The 19924-nt window shown below is 35.8% G+C and overlaps 1 protein-coding gene across 9 annotated transcripts; it reads left to right on the top strand.

Moving 5' to 3' along the window:
• LOC144974544 (uncharacterized) lies at nucleotides 1–18109 on the top strand. 9 transcript variants are annotated; one of them, XR_013645757.1, is made up of 9 exons: nucleotides 7–75; nucleotides 6429–6918; nucleotides 8027–8186; nucleotides 9024–9106; nucleotides 10356–10423; nucleotides 11904–11982; nucleotides 14005–14160; nucleotides 15134–15235; nucleotides 18000–18109. XR_013645757.1 is itself a non-coding variant. In XM_078917508.1 (8 exons), exons 2-8 carry the CDS (start codon nucleotides 6557–6559, stop codon nucleotides 18022–18024), a joined length of 879 nt encoding a protein of 292 aa, XP_078773634.1. In that variant the 5' UTR covers nucleotides 1–125; nucleotides 6429–6556; the 3' UTR covers nucleotides 18025–18109. The 9 variants fall into 9 exon arrangements, 7 of the variants coding, with proteins under 7 accessions (XP_078773634.1, XP_078773633.1, XP_078773635.1 ...); XR_013645758.1 differs by having other exon boundaries at nucleotides 11904–13636; XM_078917508.1 differs by lacking the exon at nucleotides 14005–14160 and having other exon boundaries at nucleotides 1–125.
• Nucleotides 18110–19924: the final 1815 nt, after the last annotated feature.

The following is a 19924-nucleotide window of genomic DNA, read 5'->3' as shown; positions in this document are numbered from 1 at the left end:
GAAAACGAAAGTGAAAATAAGTATAAGTAAGGACGCCAGTTTTGTTGTGAAGGAGACTTCTAAATTAAAGTTGAAGTAAATATTTTGTTTTCTACAAGCGCAAACCTCCGAGATGGAAGAGAGTTGTATTGTTATTATGTTATTTTAAAAAATAATACTAAAATAATAAAAAAATTCCCTTATTATTTTTCGTTGTTCTATAAACTCTTTACTTTTGTTAAATTCTAAATTCTATCTCGAAACTCCGGTCTTACGAGGGCTCTTTCAGAAATAACCGAAAAATGCCCATTGCTCAGCAACCAGTGGAGATTTTTTAATTCTGTAAACGACATGATATTCCTTATTTCCTTACGGATATTCCCAGAAATTATGAAGTGCATCATTTTGCACAATGAATTTGGGCCATTCCATGTCAAGTGGACCAAATTTTCGAAAATTGGGAACCACACCCCTTTTGATTTTCCTCAAACTTGGCTCAATTGAAGATAGTTATGAGACATGAAGAAAACCAAATTTTCAGTTCAGAATATGGATATTTGAATTTTTTACAATTTTTTGAAATTTTGTCTCAAAACGTGTCAAAATCAAATTTGCTTGTGGGTCCATTTTTGAGAGGCTATAACTTTTTTATTAATCAAGTTAACTTCCTCAGATTTGGTAATCCTGTACAACTTTTAGCATAGATTACAATTATTTAAAGGAGAATGAAAATATTTATCAACTTTTGGAGTTATCTGCCCTTGAATATGGCTCCCCATGCTGTTCGGCAAAAAAATGAATTTTTTCAATATTTTCTTTCATGACTTTAATCTTTCAGTTTTGGTCATTGATGATTTGCATATCAATAAATAACATATGGACCAACATAATATAGCAAAATTATGGGTCTGGTACTATAATTTTTCGAACAATAACGCATAGCGTACTGCGACGTGCACCAAAATCGCAAATTTTTGTCAACTTCAAGGCTCAAAACGGTCAAAGATGTCAGCTGGGATTTTTTTCCAAAATTTGATATATTGTGCAGATACACTATTTCTATAGGCACATGGAAGCTTTCCTTGTATTTTGAGGTGCTTCACGGTAAAAATCACCTGCAAAGAACCTAAGTATCTCAACTTTAAGTTACAAAGGGGCATAACTCAATAAATTATTTAAACCCCCAAAATCAACTTATATTACACTACACAGGTAACAAACAAAGCTTAAAATATTTGGCTTCTAACAAACTCTTAAAAGCTAATAAATTCAATGCTTTCAGATTATTTATTTTTGAAAAAAGTGCGAAATAATGCATTAACAGTTCAATAATTGTAGACTACACACTCATTCAGATATATCAGGGTGGCATGATTGGAAAAAATTATCCAGCTCCTATAGATTTATCATTTTGTGTGCTGGAATGTTCTCCCCTTAAAAATAGCTTGTAAAAAAAGTGAGAAAGTTAAAGAAAGAGAAAGGACTTTTTGCCGAACCTATTCTAAAAGAGGTAAAAGAATAGCAGATGAGATTAAAGGAAAGGTAATTGAATTTTTATAACAATGATGAATATTTGCCGCTGTGTCCTGGTAAGAAAGACTGTGTTTCAGTCACAATTGATGGGGAAAAAACTAAAGTGCAAAAGCGTGTGATACTTGTTAATTTGAATGAACTGCATGCTGAAGTTTTTAAAAAGTACCTACCCTCAATATGATATTGGTTTATCAAAATTCTGTGAATTTAGACCCGATGGTGCATTACTATGGGACCATAAGGAACGCATTCAGTTTGTCTTTGGGAAATGCATCAAAATTCAAAATTAATCATATATAGCTGTACCTAGGGATAAATTCATTAATCTGAATAACTAAATAAAACATTGTGTAATATTGTAAATCCAGAATGTATGCTTCGTCTTGTGAAAAATGTGCAACAGACAATCTGAAACCATTTCTTTCCTTTTGTGGCCAATATAGATGTTGTGACTGTCAAGATGCATTAATTTGATTAGAACATCAAAATTTTCCTCAGAGAGGTCAACTACAGTTACTATATTCCACTTTCATCCCTGATCATAAATCGCTGTAGCATACATGCCTACCCGAAAAGAAATTTGGTTGACATCCTTACTCATACTCATATCAAGAAATGAATTGCTAGTGCCATGATCCACAAAAATTCTACTAAAAGATAGTTTTTAAATAGATATTGGCTAAAACAACACTGATGACTCTGTGTTCCAAGAATTCTCTGTGCTAATTCAAAACATGGAGTGGGGTTATAGAATTAGCTTCCAGGTCTTTAGAAGTCTCATATGCAAATCTTATGCCATGTATGTCGCTAGAGCACCATTCACAAAGTTGTTTTGGGCATAAGATCTGGTTGTCATATAGAGCTTGTAGACTTGTTCAAAGTGCTAACTGTTTCACAGTTCTCCTAATTCCATCACAAGGCAATTTTCCCATGGATTGTTGCAAAAAAGTGACATTCTGCATCAATCCAAAATCTTCATGATGATGACATTATTTTGAAAATTTTTATAGTTTATATATTGTGATGCTGCTCCATCACTGAAGTAAATCACTTTATTTTTATGTCCCATCATCTGTCTCATAATTGTGTGCACTGGTGCAATGTCATGTATAATTATTCACTAGCGATAAAAATACTAATATGAGTTAATTTTCCATTCTCCCAGTAATACAACAAAAGGATGAGGTGTCAATTGTGTATTGTCTCAATGACGCCCCCGGACAGTATCTTGAATGATAAAAGAATAACTTTCAGCAAAACCTAATAGAACTTTGGCTATGGTATTATCACTCAGGGTGTCTTTCACATGGTTTAGACATGCAGCTTGAAACAACGTGGTCGAAGGTCATGAATTGCTTTGCAGATTTTTTCAGTAATATTTTCAACAGTATCTTCCAGTATTAATAAAGTATCTCTGTCAGTATGCACCACTGTTTGAATGGAAGCACATCACTGAGATCAAGATCATTTTGAGAAAAGAGATTATTAAGAAATGCTTTCAGATTGTCTGTTCCAGGACATTTTTCACAACGATGAACTATACATTCTGGATTTTCAATATTACACACTATTTTACATAATTATTCAGATTAGATAAATTTATCCCGAGGAACAGCTAATATGATTAGCTTTGAATTTTGATGCATTTCACTAACAAAAGCTGAATATTTTCCTTTTGGTCCTACAGTAATATACCATTTGGGCCTGAGTTCACAGAATTTTGATAAACCAATATTATTACATTGAGTTATTGAGAGTACTTTTTAAAAGGTTGCGCATGTAGTTCATTCAATTTAACAAGTATCAAACACTTTTGCACTTCAGTTTTTTCTCCATCAATTGTGACTAAAACACAGTCTTCCTTTCCAGGACACAGCCGCAAATATTCATTGTTATAAAAATTCAATTACCTTTTCATCCGCTATTCTTTTACCTCATTTAGAGTCAGGTTCGGCAAAAAGTCCTTTCTTCTTCTTTAATTTTATCTCTTTTTTACAAGCTATTTTTAACTGGAGAACATTCCAGCACACAAAATGATAAATCTAAAGGAGCTGGATATTTTTTTTTCATTCGTTCCACCCTGATATATCTGAATGGGTGTGTAGTCTACAATTATTGAACTTTAATGCATTATTTCGCACTTTTTTCAAAAATAAATAAACTGTAAGCATTGAATTTATTAGTTTTAAGAGTTTGTTAGAAGCCAAACATTTTAAGCTTTGTTTGTTATCTGTGCAGTGTAATATAAGTCGATTTTGTGGGTTTAAATAATTTATTGAGTTATGCCCCTTTGTAACTTAAAGTTGAGATACTTAGGTTCTTTGCAGGTAATTTTTCATGAAGCACCCCAAAATACAAGGAAAGCTTCCATGTGCTTATAGAAATAGTGTATCTGCACAATATATCAAATTTTGAAAAAAAATCCCAGCCGACATCTTTGACCGTTTTGAGCCTTGAAGTTGACAAAAATTTGCAATTTTGGTGCACGACGCATTACGCTATGCATTATTGTCCGAAAAATTATAGTACCAGACCCATATTTTTGCTATATTATGTTGGTCCATAAGTTATTTATTGAGATACAAATCATCTATGACCAAAAATGAAAGATTAAAGTCATGAAAAATAATATTGAAAAAATTCATTTTTTTTGTCGAACAGCATGGGGAGCCATATTGAAGGGCAGATAACTCCAAAATATTTTCATTCTCTTTTAAATAATTGTAATCTAAGCTAAAAGTTGTACAGGATTACCAAATCTGAGAGAGTTAACTTTATTAATAAAAAAGTTATAGCCTCTCAACAATGGACCCACAAGCAAATTTGAATTTGACACGTTTTGAGATAAAATTTCAAAAAATTGTAAAAAATTCAAATATCCATATTCTGAACTGAAAATTTGGTTTTCTTCATGTCTCATAAGTATCTTCAATTGAGCCAAGTTTGAGGAAAATCAAAAGGGGTGTGGTTCCCACCCTTGGTCCACTTGACGTGGAATGGCCCATTTCTAGACGATTTTAAAGATGGCGGCCCACCTTGAAACTTGGTCAAAGGAGGAAATCAGAGCTGTCATACGTTTTTTGAACGCCAAAAGTCTGAATCCTACCGAAATTCATAAAGAACTTCAGAGTGTATATGGTGAGCATGTTATAAGCCGTACACAAGTCTATCACTGGTGTAATTTGTTTGAAGCCGGCCATTCCGACTTGACAGACAGGGAAGGGAGAGGGCGTTCGATAACTGCGATGTCAGAAGACAATGTGAAGCGAGTTGATGAGCTTATTCGTCAAGACAGGTGGTTGAAACTTCATGAAATTGCAAGCAGTCTTGAAATTTCGGATACTTCTGCCCATAGAATTGTATTTGATGAACTTGGCTACAGAAAAGTCAGCGCAAGATGGGTTCCTAAGCAATTGACAGACAATCATAAAGAACAAAGATTGGACATCTGCAGGGAACTTTTGAGAAGAAGCAAGAGCTCACGCAGGGTCCACGGGCATACTGCCAACGCCGGCTGAGACTTTCTAGGGTACAATGTGACTTTTCTTGACAGCATAGTCACCGGTGATGAGACTTGGTTGCACCATTGCACCCCAGAAACAAAGCAAGATTCGATGACATGGAAACATCCATCCTCACCTGTCGCGAAGAAATTCAAAGTCATCAGCAAAGAAAATAATGGGAACTGTTTTCTGGGACAGTCGTGGTGTTATTCTGTTCGAAACCTTACAAACTGGAGAAACAATCAATGCTGCAAGGTACTGCCAAACTCTTGACAAGCTTAGGGAGGCCATTCGCAGAAAGCGCCCAGGGCAGTTGACCAACGGGGTCATTTTGCAACACGACAACGCTACACCCCACACAGCACGAGTGACGCAAGGTTGGCTAGAGAAATATGGATGGGAGATTTTGCCACACCCACCACACAGTCCAGACCTCGCACCATCTGATTATCACCTCTTTGGGCCACTGAAACGTGAGCTGGCAGGAAAGCGCTTTGATGTCGATGAAGAGCTTGTTGACCATGTGCGGAAATGGCTACAAAACCTTGACGGAAATTTCTTCCGAGAGGGTATCTATTCCATGGTGCGGCGTTGGCAGAAGTGTGTCGACAGACTTGGCTGTTACGTAGAGAAATGAAGGACGAGTCAAGGTATGAACACGTGCAAGAATTTTGTTGATAGCATAAAAAACGCGGATTTTACAGGCATTTTTCGGTTAATTATGAAAGAGCCCTCGTACATTTCATTATTAGTCATTAGATAGCTCGTTCATTCAAAATGAGAGGTAAACACATGTCCTAGTCCCAAGTCGACAAGAGTTTAAAAAAATAAATAAATAAACAAAATACAGAAACATTTTTATGACTTATATGTTATCTCTTCAGGAGAAATTGCCTTATCAATTAGTGAGTGGGTTTTTTTCTTTCTAATGTTTTAATCAGTGACAATTCATTTTCTCGTATGACGACATGAGCATGGACATGGTTGGTGGATAATAAACTAGACTAGGACATGATACTTAAGACCAAACTACTTTACTTGAGCTTTGGATATTTTAAAAAATCAGAAATTTTCAAATCAAAATTCCCATTAACGCACGTTTTCTCTTAGTCTTAGCTTTATCTTTATCCGCCCTCATGCCATAACTTCATCTCAGAAAAATCCTTACTGAAATTGAAATCCTTATAGTGTTCACTACTGGAAATACAATCGTTTTAGTTTCAGGTCACAAAATCTGTCAGTTAATATCAAAGGCAAATAGGCATAAATAAGAGTACATTTTCAGCCTGTAATTAAATAATTAAAACTAACAAAACTTTTTTTCTTCTGATTATCTTGTGCCATCATACAATATGTTTTTATGTCAATCAATTCTTGATGTTTATTATTTTCATCATCATACCATGTTTTTAGTAACTTTCAATTAAATGTCGGAAACTGTAGGAGGAGATGATTAAATTATAGTTTAAGTTAAAGAAAGCAACGTCTATGGAGAGATCTGCACTTTTGCATGACGGTTTTGCTTGAGTTAGCTTTTCAATATGCCTCATGAAGAAACAGACAATCTTGTCAAGAAACTGTATGACTCATTCACACGAACGCAGTCAAGCCAAGGTTTGCCCCCAACTGTATTGCATCGTTGCCTATCGAGAAACCCACACAGATCCGATATGCAATATTCTATCTTTTCGAAACTGATACGTCATCATATTTTCCTCACTGCACAATGTGAAAGTTATGACAGTATATCAGACAATGAGTCAGAAGGAGTCGTCAGTCTACCAGGATTCCGTATGAAAAGAAGAGAGGGGATCGTTACAAAGACTGTTGGTGAATTTGAAGTCAATCAAATTATGGCTACTGAATCAGGATGGGACAGAATTAAACATATGTACAGAATAAAGTAAGATTTTATTATTATATATTCTAACTGAAAAATCTACCTTTTACTTTTACTTTTAGATTCATTTGCAAGAAATCCTATACAGCCAAAGGCCAATGGAGCTGGAATTTTTAACATGATTTTCAGATCCTTAAGTGGACAGTATCAGTTGCTTGCTACCCTTTTAATAGGATGCTTATCTATCTCAAAGTATATTTAACCAGATCTATGTAGCCCAGCTGGTGAGACTGAGATAATCTCAACTACACCATGGACCACCACTAAGTCTCTTTGTTGTGAGACAGGTGCTTTTCTCACCGTTTCTGCTCGCTGGTGAAAATAGCTTACAGTAATACAAGTACAAGATAAATAATGAAAGAAATTATGAGAAGAAAAAAAAAAATCATTCAGAGATGAACTATGATTATGACTTTCATATCAACCCAGATACTATCTGAGATTTGGTAGAATGTAGAGAATGCTGCTTGAAGCATGAAAAAGTGGGATACAATGATGAGGTGAATTTCAACTCCAACATATCAACAGAGACCAGTTTCCCATTTATTTTCAGGCAAGATGATCAACAAAACATGAAAGACAAAACACAAGGAGTAACGGTTTTTAAGACGCATTGAATACCTATTGATAATCGTCACTACCTTCTATTTTGTGTTTTATATCATAATGATCATCTTCTCTGTTTACAAAGGGGAAACCCAAAACGCCAACATCATTTGTCTCTAGTAATAAACTGGAGCTGAAATTTTAGCTCATCATTTTCTCAAACTGGAAATTGGGTAAAGTGCTCACTGATGTGGAAAATTTGATTGTGGATTACATTTATATGCTTAATTTATTTTTCTATTGAAATATTTACCTGCTCGAAATAGATGAGAAAATATTTTACTTTAATGAGCAATGAGCCAAAACACATATACCATTTTAAGGTACCAAAGGCCAACCCCCAGAAGGTTTAGATAAGATAAATCTTGAATTGGATGTTTTTTTATGGCCTCTGAAGGTTAATTCTATTCTATACAGAATGAAGTTTTTTTTTCTCCCTTTCTATAATTGTGTGCTTAATTGTACTTCTTTAATCCAATTTAATTTTATAACTTCCCAACAATAGGTCAGGTCATTTTGAAGATGAGGGTTTAAAGATCTTGAATACCATGCTGTATCGGACTGTGATGATTGGATTTTGTCTCAGTGCAATGATGGAGGGTTTGAAGCAAGACAAAGCAGAGAAAAGTGTTTCCAAGACAGAAGCTATGAGGAAAGGTTTAGCTGTAAGTTTTGAACGATTGTTATCTTTCTTATGATGATGATAATATAATGCAATGTGTTGTCATTTTTGGTGGAACTGGATTCATGTGTCTTCGATTCATTTGGCCTCTTTTTGAGGAAAGGAGTGTTGACAGGTTAGTATACATATGTGGTCATTGTATATTGTGACTAATTCTCCTTGTATCATCATGCTGACACAATTGTATAATATTAAATGATTTTAAAAAAATAAATGGAGGATAACATTTTAGAAAACAACTGAAAGGGTGTTATATAGGTCTATGTAGGTTGCTCCTTGTGGAATTGGCCAATTGGAATGCCGCTTAATTGGAATAATTTCCGTGTACCAGTGCTGTTTCAATTAAACTGTGCCCATTGTAGTGGTGATACTAACAATAATGATAATGATGATGATAATAATAAATAATAATTTTAACAATAATATTAATAAAGATACTAATAGTAATAGTAATGATAATAACATAGGGGGGAGAGAGAGAGAGAGAGAGAGAGAGAGAGAGAGAGAGAGAGAGAGAGAGAGAGAGAGAGAGAGAGAGAGAGAGAGAGAGAGAGAACAACACACAGAGAGAGAGAGAGAGAGAGAGAGAGAGAGAGAGAGAGAGAGAGAGGAAAGAAGAGAGAGAGAGAGAGAGAGAGAGAGAGAGAGAAGAGAGGAAAGAGAGAGAGAGAGAGAGAGAAAGACACACACAGAGAGAGAGAGAGAGAGAGAGAGCATTGGGTATGTTTAATTTTCCAATTTGATACAAGAATCAGGGTTTCTTATTATGATATGAATTTAAGATTAATTAATATGGTCCATTATACCTTTTTTTTTTTAGAGTCGAATTTTACTGCCGAAAGAAGTTTTGAAGACTGCTCTCAAGGACTCGGTTAAACTCTCGTTCCTGTCTCTCTCATTGTTGTAAGTATGTGAGGTGGGGAAAATGTCTATAAGTTATTATTTGTATTGATTGGTTAAAAGCTTGTGGTTTTGGGCGATAAATAAACTTGTGTATGATTTTTGTTCCCCTTAAATTAAAAAAAAAAAAATTCTAACATTATCATTTGTTTGATTCATTTAATTTTCTTTCTTTTGGGACAGAGGGAGGAGGATTTACATGAATTGAGCACAATTTATTATTCTTTTTCTTAACTCACTCAATCCTAGACACTTTTCAAAATTTAAAACATTAGCTTTGATACTACGCCTATAATTTGTCTCAGAAAAATGTAATAAATGGGCATGGGGTAAAAGTAATCCGGGTAAATAACGGATATAGTCGGTGTTAGGGTCGAGTGAGTTAAACAACATGGCCATGATTATCCCTGTCATTGAATGAAACACTGGATGGAACGATACAGCATTATTTAACTCAAACACATTTAACTAACCTTTTCCTTTCACAAGCAATTATAACATGACATTGATGATTGGGATAATCTTTGAGAGAGACGTATCTCAATATTGTGATTGTTTAATTGTAACCATCTTCTCTACCATGTGGCAGTCAAATTCAAATTTGAATTTTTTTATTCTTTCTTGAAAAGGTTTCAATATATCGCAAGCTCAACTTTATAAAGATAAGTTCTCCCACAACAAAAATTTGAGTGAGAGGTCTTGATGAACTTCTTTAACTTTCAGTGTATTATTAGTCGTTAGAAATTATTTATGTGTCACTCCTATATCTCGGTCCGGTATAGAGGATGTCTGTTGGTTTATCAGTACAGTTTTGAGACTATTTTTTATGATCTGAACCGACGTGTACATATATTCAGGTCTGACATCTGAACCCACTTATGGGCCTAGTTTAACATTGTTGTAATGGACAATATGTTGCCTCATTTTTTTGAGATTTCCATTACAACAAGGAGCCCATATGGAATTGGATTATCAGACCTGCAAATGAGTGCACGTCCATGTGAGCTAAATTAGAATTACATAATGTTATGTTCATTGAATTGGTGAGGTTATATTTCGTTAGAAAAGAAAGTTTCTAACCTGAAACTTAAAAAACTAAATAAAAAAAATAAAAATAAATAATGACCTAAAATTCCAAACAAAACAACAAAACACAACACAACTAGAATAATATGTTGAGTTTATGAAGTGACAAATAGAAATTCTAATTACCTTTATTAAAGAAAAATATTTTCATTCATTCTCAATCCAGACATTTATCTCAAACTATATCTGCATACAAGAACAAGACATCAGTGTGGGAACTCACTCTCTCATCAGGTAATCTTGAATATTGTGTACACTTGTTTACAATAGATGCTTGGTATTGAAAATGTTGATCACCTCTTTGAGCCTTGGTATGAAATGAGAGCATCGAGATAGTGACAGTGACAGTGGTCTTATGGTATACTCATCTTCTGGGCAGTGCAAAGTTGAGTCATTGGAAAGGCTTTTTACATTTTCTCTCTGTATCCAGGTGTATAATGAGTACATGGCTGGTTGTTTCTGTCCAAAAAAAGAAATGTACTAGTGACTCACGGGCGTCATGTCATATTAAATGTTTCTGTTGGTTTGGGACTTTTTGTAAAGCGCTTTGATGGATTTAGTGGGTATTGTGATTTATAAAAGCTCAATCTGTTTTTGTCCAATCACATTAAAAAAAAAAAATCTGGATATTTTTCCTGATGGAAAATTATTTAGAGAATCTTTTGTATAGAATTGATGAACATGTCTGTTGATACAGAATACATGCTACGTTCTTTTCTTATGATTATGATTGTTGTTAATGTCACAATACAGTCTTTCATGATTGAAAATAAATAGTTTCAAAGCTTTTCACTGTCACTGTATTGCATTATAAGCTCATTGTCAAAAAAATAAGAATGTAAAACTGGAATGTCAAAAAAGCAAATGAAATTAGATTATGCCTTTGGTTGTATGAATGAATAAATGCATGACAAATAGTACAATGATCGTGATTTGTGATCACAAAAAGTTGACACTCGTGTGATTTAATGAGGTAGCAGTCATGTCTTGTGATTGTTGAGGCCAGGAAAAAGACGCACGTGAATTGAGTGAATGTTCATGGGAGTGTTATGCTTATTTTTAAAAAGCAACATTGGTGGAATATTATTTTATGACTTGCTGTTCTGTAAACTCTATTACAGTTTGAGTAATTTTATATAACTTCAAGGGAAAATTTTTAATGTATGGATATAAAATTTTTCTCTGGTCGTGGGCATAATGTGTAATAGGTACTGTCACTGCAAAATAACAAACAGTTTTAAAGATAAACACCTCCAGGCTTGGATTAGAATTATGAAACGAACTATAGCAATGCAGCAAATATTTTCCTTGTGATATCTATCTCGGCTTTGCAAGATATACTTGCTGCCACACAAGTTGCGAGACACCTATTATGACAGGGGTAACTTGGGTCTGCTGATGAACTTAAAAAAGCAGGCAAGCCAACGTTTAAATGGTCATTGCCTAAAAAACTCCATAGTTATGTGGGGGGGGGGGGGTCCCTAATTTCAGGATAGAAAAGTCATCAGGGAGACCTTGTGTCTCCTTAATGCCTACCCTCCTGGTGCGTGAAAGTACTTTCACTCTTACATTCATTTTTAGATAAAATTATTGCAAAATTTTCAGAAATGGAAAATCGTAAGTAGGCAATTCAGTAAAAATATTTTAGTTGTAAAGTCGTAATATTTTAGATTTACTCATTTTATTCCTTTTTCTTTCTTTTTTTTATTTTCAGCTATTGGATTTGGTGCTATGGGAATTGCACAAGGCCCCTATAAGTTTGGTGTTTTGACTGCAGGAGGGGCCGTTATAGGGTTGGTATTGTTTTCAAACAATTTGGAAACACAAAATTGTTATATATAACTTTGCTTTATTGGTATTATCATCTTATATTACAAGTCAGTTAAATATCACTGACGGTTGTAGTGTAATCCACGCATTATGAATTTTTTGAAAACCCACGGCAGTCGATTTCAAAATTTGCTTTCTTGTCTGACTGTGGCATCCTTTCATTATTATAAGACCACATTTGGAAGAGGCGAGGTGGCTCAGTGAATGAGGCCTTGCACTGTAAATCAGGGAACCAGGGTTCTGAAACTCATTCAAAGAACTTGTCTTTGTTGGGAAAGAACACAATCCCCTATCTTCCAACTTGGACAACATGGATAATTCTCCGTTGACACCATGCACTTGTTTTGTCCATACAATTACAATACAACCTGCATACAATGAACTCTGATCCAATGGAAATTTGGATCCAACCAAGACGTGAAATGCATCCAATATTTAATTTTTTAAATTATAAATTTTAGTTTTACTGTAACTGTAAGCAGTACTTACAGTATTTTCTTTTAATTTTTGTTTACAGACATACAATTGGGAAATATTGGAATGGGATTGTCACAGTATCTTTTTTATATTGTCCCTGTTGGGATAGCCGAATTTCTTAATATTCATATAGTGAATTATGGGGGCTACACTTTTTTTCATCGTGAAGACAAGTTACATTACACACATATTTCCCAGCATGACTTAGGTGTGAATAAGTCTCCAATTACTGACCTCCCATAGTGGGCAGGGAGGTACTCACTGTGTCTTCTATCCCCCTATATCTGTTTTCCAACTAGTTTTCTGTCTTTGTCTTGGAATGAGATTACTTGGTTTTGTCCTGGCCCTGACCGGATACCCTTGGTGAGAGGAAAACAGTCAAATGTATAGTTAGTTTTGGGAGATGATATTTTTTTCCTTGTAAATCATCTCTCTGTTATGTAATGTATTAGTATTATGTTTTGTTTGCTTATTTTATATGATTTGTAAAAATGTGAGTGTATTCCTCTCTGTGGGAACCTGTGCTTGTGACTGGATAAGACTTTTAGGTGATCTCAAACTAAGTACTTCGATAGTGTGCTCTTGGAATCTACATCTGTTCCCTATTTGATCCAATTCTCCTTTGTCTTACTTTTTCTTGGGTGATTTAATTGTAATTCTAGAACTTATTACTATCCCATTTTCTTCCTTTTTACTGGCGCTGATATGACCTTAATGTGTTGCAAGCGCCGTAAAACCCTTAAAAACAAAAACATAAAACAAGTCTCCAATTATAGGCAGTGACATGCTAGTATTTTCAAAACCAGTGCTTAAACTGTCCCCACAGGAATATGCGGCCGCATCGCACCCGATGCGGCCGCATCCTGAGGCCTTCCGCATCCGTTAGCCAAAAAAAAAAAAAAAAAAAATATTGGCTCTTTTTTGCCGAAAATTTTGGCCTTGTATTTTCGTTTTCAAAAAAAACCGGCGTTTGGTAGCCACTCTAAAGTGCCATATTGTGACTCACTCCAATACCTGGCCGGCCTGTCTGCAGATATCAGAATACAAATTAAAGCAGAAATGGACTTCATCTCTGAAAAGTGCAAAGTCTTTGTGCACGCAACAGACTTGTTTCAAAGTCAATCAACAGTTGCTGTCAGGGTAAGGCGCTTTCATTTCAGCAGGTCTATTTTGCCTATAACACATAATTATGCATGTATTGCTTTTTTAAGACTTTTTTTTGTATTTCCTCTGTTGTATAGTATCAACTCAGTCCAGTCTAAGATTTAACACATCACTCCTCCCTCTTTGAGTTTTAAAAAAAATCGTTACTCTAGTCATAATGGTCGTCATTGCCTTAATCACAGGAAACTATATTTAACACATAAAGTCTGATAAAAGTTGCCTGTGTTCTTACCACTAATAAAATCATCACTTTCATTCTATTTTATACTTCTTGTAAGCCAGCCAACAAATCATACTCATGATTCCGTTTTTCTCTCTCTCTTTCTTCTATTTTTCAAATCCAGGCATGGTCCAAACTTGAAAGTTTGCAGTACTCCTTTAGAAGCTGTGGAGTCAGCATGAGGGAAGCATCTAAGCATTTCACAGAAGACCTGCCCTCAAAGGACAAATTGGCTCTGCAGGACCGATACTGCCAAGCTGTCTCTTCAGTGTCAGAAAAGGTTGATAAGTATATGACCCCAGATGGCCAACCAGCAGTTGAATTTCTACAGCAAATTCAATTTTTTGATCCAACTCGACTGGTGACATTTGACTTTAACAAAGATCGTTTACAGAGTGCTCTGCCTGGTTTGTCTGCTGTTCCAGAGAGTGGGTTTCACTGGTACAGGGAAACTGTGGGACCACAAGCGGTTAAAGTGTCTGGGGGGTTGCCAGTGGACCTCACTATATTCTGGAACAGCAAGGCAGATGAGTTGCCTCAGCTGTCAAAATGTGCACGAAAGTATATTTATGCTCTTGTGAATTCAGCTGATGCAGAGCGAAGTTTTTCATTGTACAACCTGGTCTTTTCAGACCGCAGACGATCATTGAGTGAGGATAACCTCAAGGGTCTTGTTTTCATGTTTTATAACAATTTTATTGATTCTCTGTTGTAAGTGGTACATGTAATATTTCTTAAATTTCTTTTTAGCTTTAGACAACCATTTAATAAATTACAAAATGACATCCAACTCAAAATACTATTTTATGTCTGAGTTATTCTCACCACCCTGTTGCATGCCTAAACGTTATCACCAGTGTTGTGATTAGATTTAGTTAGTCATTAATATCGTTGTCATCGTATTGTGAATTAATGTTGATTTGATTTACTTGTTCTCTCAGCTTATAAATTTACATTACCACTTTACAAAATGTCGGATGTTTGGCATAACTTATGGCATAATGTTGGATTTTTGGCATAATTTATGGCATAATTTGCCCTTTTTTTGGCATAATATTGGCATAATTTTGCCCCAAAAATGGCATAATTCCGCGGGGACAGCTTAAAGCTGAGTGAGATGAAATTTTTTTTTTGTACATCTTACTGAAAATATAAATAAAGCATTTTGAAGCACGTTGGGTATGGTAATATGGGAAATGCCCTTCATAAACTTGGAATACATTTGTTTCAACTGTACATTTATCTATCTCCAGAACCATGGCAGGGTGGCTTGTTTGTCAAATTTTACAAAGCTCTGGTCTCACTCAGGAGGCTAGGAGTTTGAAAAGAATCCAGCAAAGAGTCGAGGAGACAAGGTAGGAAAAAAGTGGTTACAGACTTGTTAGTGGTACTTCTTTAACCTGATCGAGAAATTCTTATCATAGTCTTGCACAAAAAACAAAAAAAAAAAACATTGTCTACTCTCTTAACTTAAAAAGAGGTTCAATTTAAACTAACAAAATCATGACCTTCACTGGAATGAAATAACAGATCACAAATCAAAACAAATTTACATTACTACCACTCGGATATTTTTTCAATGGAAATCTCACACATAAGATTCTTTATAAGGATTTTAAACCTTGCTGTTAATACTGGGGGCAGCGTGGCTCAGCGGTATGGTCTTTGCTTTGTTCCCGAATGGTACCGAGTTTGATCACCCGCCGCTGTGCTATGTGGCCTTGAGCAAGTCACCTCACCCTAGCTCTATTTGCAGTGCTGCACTGTGTCTGACACCTGGCTTATTCCAGTCTTTCCTTGGAATAGACCCTAGAGACAAATTTCCCCTATGGGGAATACAGTACAGCTCACATACAACGGCCTTAGTTGCAATGGGAGCTCGGCTACAACGGGAAATTTAAAAATCCTCGTTCTACGGCCTATATAATTCATATAAATCATGCATGGCTATAACGGGGAAGTATTTCTTGGAACACGGCTACAATGGGGTGTGCGTTGCAAGTTTAGTACAGTGGAGCCTCCCGATTACGACACCTCCGAATAACGACAACCTCCTGATAACGACATTGACCCGTGGTCCCGATTTTTTTTCTATTTAAGATCAGTAAAAATAACCTCCAAATAACGACGCACTTTTTGATAAAACCTCCGAATAACGACATCATTTTGGCGATTTTCGGCAGTTTTCGTAGATATCTGATACTAAAAATACCGAGTATGAGTACTCAAAAGTTTATAAAAACGATTCCTGCTTGAACCAATGAGAACGCAGCTTTTTTTTGCCGAATCTTGGCTGATATGCATTAATAAAAACCAAGGTATAAATGTAAGTGTAAGCAAGTAAACACAAAATCTTGGAAAATGTGATATTATGTGGTGATAGAAGTAGTAGTAGTAGTAGTAGAAGTAGTAGTAGTAATAATAATAATGATAGTATTAGTAGTAGTATAGTAGTAGTAGTAGTAGCGTAGTAGTGTTTTTGTGGGAGGAGGAGGAGGAACTTTGTTTGTTTTAAAGGGTTTTAAAGCGCCTGTGACACATCTATGTCATATCAGCGCCAGTAAAAAGGAAGAAAATTGGATAGTAAAAAACATTCTAGATTTACAATTGAAAAGTAAGACAAAGGGGAATGGTTTAAATAGGGAACAGATGTAGATTCCAGGAGCACACTATCAGTGTACTCAGTTCAGATCACCTAAAAGTCTCATCCAGACACACGCACAAGAACCCTCTAAGAGGAATATACTACAATGTTTTGTTTGTTTTGTCAATGTCAATAAAAACTGGTCCCGCGGGCCTTACCACGCCCACTTTGTCCGCCATCTTGGAAACCTCTAAATTACGACACCTCCGGATAACGACATAAAAACTCGGTCCCGTGGCATGTAGTTATCGGGAGGTTCCACTGTACCTGGTTGAGATAAAAACTACGTACTCAAGAAGAAAAGCAGAAGGGACACATGACACACATAACTTACAGGGGACTGAGATGAGGTGAGAGTGGGCAAATTGCAGTTATTGTGTGTACTATTGCCATCTCTCTATGTACTTTGGGTACCCATGACCACGCAATAAAAGGCTAGCAAGAGGCGCCTGACTGGCCGATCAACATGTTGATACACTTAGAACTAGCATGTTACGCTTAGAGTGAGGGATGTGTCTTGTGACTGATTAGGTGACTATGCCCAATGAGGAGTGAGATGGTGAAGAGCTCTCTGTGAAATCTGAGGCTAGGATTGTGCACTACTTTAAATTTAAGTGCACTCAGTGGTGTAGTTGGAATGGGTGGAAAGTAGAGGAAAGGAAGAGGGTAAAATTAAACTTAAATGTTGCATTGTTCCAACCCTCCTTGTGTCTTGAAGTAGAAGAGGGGGTGAGGTATGATGGTTCGAGGGTACAGGAATAGGATTCAATAGTCGTAACGTCACTTCCTTCCTAATGACGCATGTAACTTAGCAACACTGGCTCTAAACTATCGGAACAATGGCGGACGCCGTATGAAATATTTCTCTGGCGAGCATAAAGGGTATCCAGAGGAAAAAAAACACATAAATTTGATCATGTTTTGACTTTTACATATTCTGATCACAAGGCATATGAAAGGTTCTAGCCAGCATGAAGAATAAAACGTAATGATTTTCTTTGTTTAGAACCAAGATGGCCGCCATTGCCAGGCGGCGTGACATCAGACTATTGAATCGTATTGAAGTCAGTCACGTCGTCGGATTGATTTACTAAGGGAGATAACTCGAAACGTGGTCCTTCTGTTTAAAAAAAAATTCCCTCAGTATTGCTTCGCTTCAAATTCCGTATGCATAGATATAGTGGGACTCGGCTACGATGGGATTTTTTTTGCTAGTCCTGCTCACTATTCCCGTTGTATCCGAGTTCTACTGTAAAGGGAATTTTATTTTATCTTATTTTGTAAAAAAAATTTTTTGTTTAATTAAATCTCCTCATTAACCAAGTAAAAAAAAAAAAAAAAAGAGATGTTTTTTTTTTTTAAATCATGTTATTTGACTATAGTTTTCATAGTGCTATTGATGAATATTTTTTTTTGATAACCATTTCATTTCGTTTTATCTGATCTCTTTTTCTTCTTTTTAAAAATCTGAGCAGGCTGCAATTGGAGACAGATGAATGACAAGGATTTCCAAAGATATATTTAGATTTTTTCTTTTACATTGTTTATGTCAATTGAATATATGATTAAATATGTAAAAAATTAATTAGTTTGTATTATCCATTTAATTTGAAATATGTGTCACCTGTGCTGCCAACAAATATTATACTTATACTTTGTATTATTAGGAGATGATTTTTTTTTCCTGGGGGGGGGGGGGGGGGGATTGTTGTTAAAAAATCTATTTACTATATGTAATATCTTGTTATTTGGGTTGCAGGGGGCATAATAATGAAGCCTCTTTGTAGTTTTCTTCAAGTTACGTGTAGTTTTTAATGAGGAAGGTGTAATATAGTCGATGGAGTAAATGAGGGAGATGTGATAGGGAGGATGTATGGAGTTGTTCTGAGAGGTTTTGTGGCGAGATAGCTCTTGATAATGAGGTGTAGTTTTTGTTGTTGAGAATGAGATGTAGTTGCCAGTGCCGCTATTTTGGCAGGCAGTGTGGCAGGCTTCTTGAGGCTTGGGATGAATGAAAAGGGAGTGATAGAACAAAACAATATCTTATTTTGCGCAAGAGATATGCTGGCTTTTTTTTCTCTTGCGCAATGCTCAGGGTCGTGATTGGTTCTAAGGAAGGGGCGACACTGTCAAATAAATAAATAGAAATAACACACTATTAAATCTTACTATCTAATAGTTTTATTTCAATTAGGAGCGCTCTCAACGTGAGTCGGGAGGCGAATAACGTTGAAGCGAGGTGCGCCACTAGTTTTATCCCCACGCAAGTGCGACGGCGCGCAGCATACCGCAAGATTAATAGAAGGAGACCATAACAGAAAGTGATATTTTTAAAAAAACAAGAAGTATGAAACCATCATACTACATATATTTCATTAGTAATGGAAAAACCCTTAACTAGCGACATACACTTTAGTGAAACCCCTGTTTAGCAACATTTTTTTTTCAATAACAAACTTTTTTCGTAGTGGGTCAAAATATTTGTATTGTTTGACCAAGCGAGGTTCTATTTGGCAACTTTTAATGCTGCAACTGAAATTAACCACAAAGAATTCTGGAAGCAGCACCTTTTAATTGTCCCACACTACAATATTGTTATGATGATCTATTCAGGTGGTGAATTCTCATTTGTGTACAGTCACAAAACAGCCCGGTAGGCTCGTCACAACACAACGCTCGACCAGCTGCTCTGAGGTTTCTGACTCTTTACCACAGCGCATGGCACTATCGACAGTTCAATACCGATCGCTGATGAATCAAGACTCGAGATGTGTTCCGTTGTATTATTAAACCGGTAACTAACAAGTCCGGATAAATGATTGAGGGAAAATGACGTCCGAGCACTGTTTACGATAAAAATAGTGTTAATACACAACTGAGAGTGAAAGCTTAACTGGTAAACCCTTTGTCAATAGAAAAATACATAATCGAAGGTGGTTGTGACATGGGTTATCACAGACATCGCATCATTATTATTATTATTATGGGTCCCTCCACGCCCCTTTACCCACCATTTTGAAAACCCCGGAATAACAACACCTCTGGATAATTACATAAATTTCCAGTCCCGGGCGATGTCATTATCCAGGGGTTGCACTTGCACTGTATGAAGAAAATCATCTAACAAGATGACCATATGGAAGTTAATGCATTTCTATATATTTATACACAATTGCAAACACCTCAACTAATTTCATCACGACAACATTGCAAGAAATGAAAATATTTTAGTATTATTGGAAAGACATTTTGGGGGATTGGGAGGTCAAAATCGTGGTGAAGACATCCCAAAAAAATAATTTGAATACTCTTCAACAGTCGTAACGTCACTTCCTTCCTACTGACGCATAGTAACTTAGTAACACTGGCTTTAAACTATCGGAACAATGGCGGATGTCCG

The sequence above is a fragment of the Berghia stephanieae genome, chromosome 6 (genome assembly GCF_034508935.2).
Source record: "Berghia stephanieae isolate SIO BIC M18660-M18661 chromosome 6, UCSD_Bste_1.3, whole genome shotgun sequence".
NCBI classification, from domain to species: Eukaryota; Metazoa; Mollusca; class Gastropoda; order Nudibranchia; family Aeolidiidae; genus Berghia; species Berghia stephanieae.
Note: the sequence above shows the minus strand (reverse complement) of the source record. Positions and strands in the feature narration are given on the sequence as shown.